Raw genomic sequence first — 7,830 nt, forward strand, 5'->3', positions numbered from 1 at the left:
ATAATTGAATCTTAGTACCTTAAAGGGGTGGGTCTCGGGACAAGTAAATTTTTGAGGAAGGGAACACAGAAGTGTTAGCGCTCTGTGATTCCAACCCCGAGCACATAAGAACCTAGAGGCCAGTCTCAAGGGGATGGAAAAGAGGGAGGAAAAGAGTAGGTGAAAATAAATACTACAGATAAGATTTTAAAAAAAAATTTTTTTTTTTTTGCTTGTCTTTTGCATTTGACAATGCTACTTATAGCAAGGTTATATCAGTAGTTATTTTGATTATTCTCTAAGCCAGGGAGAAAATTATGGGGACTTCCTTAGTAAATGTGTAATTTTAGGAGCACAGCATTTCCAGTTCAGGAGAATCTGTGTTTTGCTGAGTGCTTGAATTTGACTAAAGGGAATGCTGGATTTATGTTAAAGGGTCATTGGGGATAGGATGGGGTGGGGACAGTACAGAGGGGAGAAAAACTAAAATTAAGTGCCTATTTTTCATTTACTTATATATACAATGTGGTCTTACACATTTTACATACTTAACCCATTTAATCTTCACAGAGGTCTGTAAAGTGGTGTTTTCCTGATTTGCAAAGGAGAACAAAAGGCTCAGGGAGTGAGTTTACATTATTTTGTCTAGGCTCAAATTCAGTATATGGCAGTTCTAGGATTTGAACCCCAGCTTCTCTGAATCTAAAGCTCATTCATATTCTTTTCACAAGAGCGTATATTGCCTTTTAAATTACAAGAATTATTATTCATGTTTTATATTTCATTGCTTTCATTATAAAATGTTGGTAACACTTAAAATGGCGTATCTTGAGGAAGCCATCTTTAGTTCTTCTGGGTAATATAAAGCCTGTGTAATTTCCTTTACCTTCCACCTTAGCATCGAGAGTAAGCATGAGGTTACGATCCTAGGAGGACTCAATGAATTTGTAGTGAAGTTTTATGGACCACAAGGAAGTAAGTATATGTGTTGGTATGTGTTTTTTATTACAATCTTTTACTCTATTCCTTAATAGACAGTGAGAATATCAAGGGAGATGGTGATATGTGTAGTTTTTGAAAAGTAAATTTAATTTAATTCTAGAAGCAGTGAGGAAATCTTGCTCTTATCATAATTACTTTATATGCTTTTCTCTTTTACCTCTGTGTGACAGTATTAAACATGAATTGTGAATTCTGGGTTTTGTGGAAATGTTTTTTGTTGTTTTTTGGGGGTGGGGTGAGCATGGTATAGATTGAGACAGTAGGCTATTACTTACCAAATAACTGAACAGTGTTTGATACTTTAAAGAATCAAGTAAATTTGGGGGAGAAAATGAACCTTTGCTAACTCTAGATTTTTTAAAGAAGAGTATTATAATTGAACATAGAGTACCTACTAGTTATAGTAGTTAGTTAGTTATAAGAGTTCCCTGACTCTTGAAGGAATTAATTTGCAAGGTTCTCAAAACAGGTTAGGATTTAATGTTTAACTTACATTCAGATTTATCTTCTGATTTGGAGGCACAATCCTAAGTTTAACTTTTTTGCTTTTATTTCAGCACCATATGAAGGTGGAGTATGGAAAGTTAGAGTGGATCTTCCTGATAAATACCCTTTCAAATCTCCATCTATAGGTATGTAACTACCCAGTTTCTCTCCTTAGAGAGTTTTGACGTGGAAAAAAAAAAGAATCCTACGTTTTATGGGAGATCATTAATTCCAGAAATATTAACTTAACTGAATTTTTTCCTTTTTTGGCTTAGGTTAATTAGTAATTTGGGGGGGGTACTTCCATAGTGTGATAGAAGATGTTTAAATATACCCTTTGCATGCTTGTAATGACTATAGCTCTAGATTTTTCTGTCTGTTAGGGTCAGATTAAACAATTTTAAGACCCACTGTCCATTCAGGCTATTAGCAGTAAAATAATAAACATCTTAAATCTCATTTTAAATGCCAGATTGTTGGAATTAATATTTTACAGTGCCTATTCTAATTCTGCCATTTAAAAATCCTGTGTATATCCTACTTTACTTTTGTTCACTCCAACTCTGGGTACCCTTTTCCATTCTCTACATTCCTAATCTATTTAGCCCTCTAAACAGCTAAAGAAAGTAGAGAAGAAACCTCAGTGGGGTTGTATAAAGGGTATTTTTTTCCTCACCTTCATCTTCTGCCCTAATTGTTGGTATTAACCTATTACCCCTATTAAGGCATTTAGTGACAGTTTAGGTATTTTAGCATCAGATGCTATAGAGGTATATTTGATTGAAGATTGATAACCTTTAAATATTTTGAGACTGTAGAATGGTAGTAACTTAGCTAACTTAAGCCCACTTTTAAAAATTTCATTCTGTAGATGATTTTAAAATGTTATAAAATATTGACCAATTTTAAGAAGGAAGAAGAAAATAAAATTGGAATAGATTAGAGCATTCTCTGTCACACTGAACCGCATGTTCAGAATTGTTAGTTTCAGATATCTTGCTACTGCTGTGGGCTTGTCTTCAGAGCTAATGCCAGAACTCTTGGAATTTTAGACTGCCCCACCACCCCAAAAGGGTTTTTTTAAAGAGGTGGACCAAAGACATTCTGAGCTATATGTTTTGATTCTAGGCCCCCACATTTCTGTCTCAGATAAATAATGCAGGAACATTAGAATAGTCACAGGCTAATTCCCAGTCAGAAGCAATGGCCTAGCCCCCTGACATCTAGCTACTTTATATGTTTTAGAATTTCATGCTATAAAAACACTACAGAGCATCTATAATCTCTTCTTAGGCTGGGATTCTTAGTGCTCATTTTAAGAATAAACTGGTGATTTCCTCTTAAGGGCCTTAAAGTTGAGTTTTTAAACTCAGTAATTGAGAAGATACTTTATGGATAATTGAATTACTATAAGGGCCTCCAAGTTTTAGAGTTATCAGCTGGTGATATAGGAAGAGTGCTGTGAGGTGCTGAATCTTTGAGACAATCCCTGAATGTATCTGACTTAATACCTTAGCATACTTGGGACACCAGCCCTTTCTCAGTTCCATTCCAGTGTGGTGGAATGTAGGTTTCACTCAGTTCGGGAGGGCTTTTGTGTCACATTGGTTCCCTATCCCCCATTTGTCTTTTAACTTTAGGGTGTTTCTTTCTATATAGGCATTTAAACTTTTATGTAGTTGAGTGGTATGATCTTTAAACCTTTACAAACAGAATGTCCAAACCATGTAAATTCATTCAAATATATTTCATACATACCTATTTACTTAAAGACTAAAAATTGGCTTGGTAAATCTAGTTTTGTTACCCTAGATTCCTAGTCAGAAAGGAAACAGTATAGCTTGTTGAAACTAACAATGAACCTATAGAAATGCAATTACATATCCTGTAGAAATGTAGTTTTTTTCTCAAGTCTTGTCTTAACATATATTTCCAGGTAATATAATTATTTCATCATAACTTTCAAAGTGTAAATATCTAAACTTCAGACATTGTTTATTAACTAATGACACAACAGAAACCTCTGTACTTTCTTAAATTAATGATGTAACATGAAATTGGTTAGGACAAATGACTAGGCAAATTTAACTTCTTTATAATTTTTCCTTTGCCTTTCTGTGTGCTTTTAGAACTTGGTAATACCTACAAATGTGTACCATATTCTCTTAGGGAAGTAGATCTAGTTGAAATATTTGTACAAGCTGTCCTTGTTTCCTCCAAAGGAAGATTGCATAAGAGAGTTTTAATCAGTTGTGTGGGGTGACCCATTTTCAGGTCAACAATGTAATTACTGTTAGAATGTGCGTTAAACATTTGAGAGGTAGTGGCTCATGTAGAATAGGCAAAGATTCCTTTTTGAATTGTATAGATAGTTGCAGAATTATACAGAAGGGTAAGGAGATAAGATAAATCCAACTTCACTGCTCTTTTTAAACCCTGCCTCTATAGTATCTAGGCAGGCATACCCTTCTTTCTGAGCCAAATTTTGAGATGTGCAAATTTAGATTAAGTATTTCAATGTTTAGCTCTTGGAATTTTAAAATGTATATGTATATACTTTTTTGTTTAATATTACTATGTATTTTTTAAATTGTATAAATGCTCCATATCCATAGTAGGAATGTAAGAAGGTCCAGGTGAGCAAAAGTAAAGAAAAATTAAAATGTCTTATAATCCTATCCCTCAATAGATATCATTATTTGAATAAAGTGCATAAAAATGTACTTTAAAACATTTTTCTATGCATATATAAGTGTATATGCAATGTAATTTGACAGGCTCATCTTTGGTATATACTCCAAATACAGTTTTAGAGAGTTTTCAGTAGTTACATGATTGCATGAGGTATAACTACACAAAAGTCCTTTCAGAAACAGTTTACGTCTTTAAGTTTTTACCCCCAAATAGCAATAAACTCCCTCAACTCCTCTGTGGAAAGAGAAGGAATATAAACAGACTCCTGGGGAAGTTATGAGGTTACTCTTACAATGCCATCATTGTTCCAAACATCTTAAGCTCATCTTTTGGAATTTTACATTCTCTTTGAATATCATGAGTGATGGCAAATCTTGATGCTTTGAAGCTGGATATAAATTTTTGAAATGGCTAAAGGTCATTTAATTCTAGAGAATAAGATGAATTGAAAAACAAAGTAACATCAGTTGAAATCTAAAATGATATATGGTTGTGAAAGTGACTTAAGTTTAAGGATTATGATTTTCTTTTAAACTGGCCCTATGGGCTCTTTCAAAAGGAACTTATAAAACTCCTTTAATCAATTGTAATGTCATAGAAATATTTGCATCGTTTTCCAGAGAGACTGCTTTGATGTAAATTATATTTGAATCTTTAAGTTCTGATTTATTTGAAAGTACAGACTTTTATCTTTTTCATTCAGAAACATTCCTAGAATGCTAGCAATGCTGCTGGGTGTGTCACTGTGTAGTTAGGCGAATGTGATTGGTCAGTGGACTGGTTCAGGAAAGAGTGGGAAAGAATGGTTCTGGCCCTGATTCTCCTTGACTGTGAGAATGATACTTATCAGAACTGTTGTTTCCTCTTCTAGAAAATGAGATAATGGAATTAAATGAACTCTGCATGTTTGATATTGACCAATGTATTAAATACTCAGAATACATGATATATGGCATTCTACCCAATAGTTAGGAAGGCTGTGTAAGGCTTTCACTAGTTGGGAGGAAAAAGTCAACACATATAAAATACTGCATTTGCTTTAGTGACAGCATTTCCTTGCTTTTTAGGAGAAGTGTGAATTAGCAGCTCAGTTGAGGAAGAAAGAGTATATGGAGGAGATAGGCTTTTACAAGAATTGTATTTCACATATTGAGAATAGTCTTTACAAAGCTTCAGAGATGTGAAGGTGAACGTAAGGACTTTACAAATACTCTTTCAAAACCGAAGTAATGCCCGGCCCATGAAGATTATGTTATATGCAGAGGAGTTTCTACAGAGACTGCCATATTCCATACTTCTCCAGATTCACAGTTTTCAGTCGTTACACGTGTGCTCATCTACTAAGGAAGAGCTTTTATCCGTCAAAGATAAGACTTGCAGTTGCTGTGTGGGGAAATAAAAATGAGTGATCTCATATATACAGAGGTCACATGGAGCAATTTTTTATAAAAATTAAAAATAATCGATAAGCATAGGATACAAATGGTTTTGTGTCTAATCCAAAGAATGCAGATTAAAAAAATAAGAGAATATGACTTATCAAATTGGCAGGTTAAACATTGTTGGCAAAGTTATTATGATGTAGCCAACCTAACAGTATATATTGATAAAATTTTGTATCCTTTGAGTGATTTTACTTAAAATAAGGAAATACCCAGAGGTGTACACTAAGATTAATATACAAGAGTATGTAAATTGCAGTGTTATTTCTAAAACTTAAAAGTTGGAAGCAACCTAAATCACCCAGTTGATAATAGAGTAGTTAAATTGTGGTACATTTTAATGGACAAAATGTTTCACAACCATTACTCATATTTTAACACCATCTTTAAAGGAACACATAGGAGGGAATTCCCTGGCCAACCAGTGGTTACGACTTGGCACTGTCGCTTCTAGGGACCTGGGTTCAATCCCTGGTCAGGGAACTAAGATTTTGTAAGTCACACGTGCAGTGCGGCCAAAAATAAATGAGTGAATGAATGAATAAATAAATAAATAAATAATGGAACACACAGGAAAATGTATAACATTATATAGTGTAACAATAATTTTTTCCATGCAAATTCCAAGTATGAATGCCAAATACTGCTTATAGTTATCCATGGCTGTTAAGGGAATTAAAACCATTTTTCTGTAATTCCCAAATATTCTACAGTAAGTTCCCTTTTATTATAAAAGTAAATATTTAAAAACATATGGCAAGTGCATGTCTTTTGAGTGTTCTGTCTACATCTTTGTCTGAGTCTATGCTTTTCCTGTGTTTTGTTCTAGTAAGCCACCAAGCAATCCTTGGCCAGAATTCTTACCTGGTAGCTTGCTAAGGGCCTGCTGGCCCCCATGTTTCCCACCACCCTCCTTTCTTTTTTACCTTCAGTTTTAATTATTTGTGCGTGTAAGTGTACCTACTATTTCCTTTGTTTCTCTGCTTACAGTTTAGTTTACTCCATCTTGGAATAAACCTTTAAGTATAGCTATTCTACACTCCTTTTCTTCCTTTCCCTTTTCCCTTCCCTTGTTACTTGAGCAATTCTTATCTGCTTCTTTTTTCAGTCTGACTCCTCCACTTGTGTTTCCCTTTGTTCCATTTTTCTCTTCATATGAACCAAGAAGGCTCCCGTTTACAGCTAATAATAACAGTAATACTTTTTTTTTTTAACAGAAGGGGAGGGGAGAATCTGTTCTCTTATTTCAACAGGCAGAATTAAGCCTCTTATTTTTATTTATTTTTATTTTTTAAATTTTATTTATTTTTTGGCTGCGTTGGGTCTTCATTGAGGCACGCAGGGGCTGCTCTTCATTGTGGTGCGTGGGCTTCTCATTGCAGTGGCTTCTCTTGAACTGCTTATAGTTATCCATGGCTGTTAAGGGAATTAAAACCATTTTTCTGTAATTCCCAAATATTCTACAGTAAGTTCCCTTTTATTATAAAAGTAAATATTTAAAAACATATGGCAAGTGCATGTCTTTTGAGTGTTCTGTCTACATCTTTGTCTGAGTCTATGCTTTTCCTGTGTTTTGTTCTAGTAAGCCACCAAGCAATCCTTGGCCAGAATTCTTACCTGGTAGCTTGCTAAGGGCCTGCTGGCCCCCATGTTTCCCACCACCCTCCTTTCTTTTTTACCTTCAGTTTTAATTATTTGTGCGTGTAAGTGTACCTACTATTTCCTTTGTTTCTCTGCTTACAGTTTAGTTTACTCCATCTTGGAATAAACCTTTAAGTATAGCTATTCTACACTCCTTTTCTTCCTTTCCCTTTTCCCTTCCCTTGTTACTTGAGCAATTCTTATCTGCTTCTTTTTTCAGTCTGACTCCTCCACTTGTGTTTCCCTTTGTTCCATTTTTCTCTTCATATGAACCAAGAAGGCTCCCGTTTACAGCTAATAATAACAGTAATACTTTTTTTTTTTAACAGAAGGGGAGGGGAGAATCTGTTCTCTTATTTCAACAGGCAGAATTAAGCCTCTTATTTTTATTTATTTTTATTTTTTAAATTTTATTTATTTTTTGGCTGCGTTGGGTCTTCATTGAGGCACGCAGGGGCTGCTCTTCATTGTGGTGCGTGGGCTTCTCATTGCAGTGGCTTCTCTTGTTGCGGAGCACGGGCTCTAGGCACACGGGCTTCAGTAGTTGTGGCTCACGGGCTCCAATAGTTGTGGCTCCCCGGGGCCC

General features: G+C 34.9%; 1 protein-coding gene across 1 annotated transcript in view; it reads left to right on the forward strand.

Annotated features, from left to right (window-relative positions):
* Window positions 1–7,830, forward strand: part of UBE2H (ubiquitin conjugating enzyme E2 H) — a 96,643-nt gene that overhangs the window by 52,422 nt on the left and 36,391 nt on the right. Inside the window, exons 2-3 of the mRNA XM_024762786.1 lie at window positions 878–954; window positions 1,539–1,613. Of these exons, the coding sequence (XP_024618554.1) occupies window positions 878–954; window positions 1,539–1,613 (152 nt within the window). The remainder of the gene's footprint in view (window positions 1–877; window positions 955–1,538; window positions 1,614–7,830) is intronic.

The sequence above is a fragment of the Neophocaena asiaeorientalis genome, unplaced genomic scaffold (genome assembly GCF_003031525.2).
Source record: "Neophocaena asiaeorientalis asiaeorientalis breed wild unplaced genomic scaffold, Neophocaena_asiaeorientalis_V1.1 scaffold681, whole genome shotgun sequence".
In the NCBI taxonomy this organism is placed as follows: domain Eukaryota; kingdom Metazoa; phylum Chordata; class Mammalia; order Artiodactyla; family Phocoenidae; genus Neophocaena; species Neophocaena asiaeorientalis.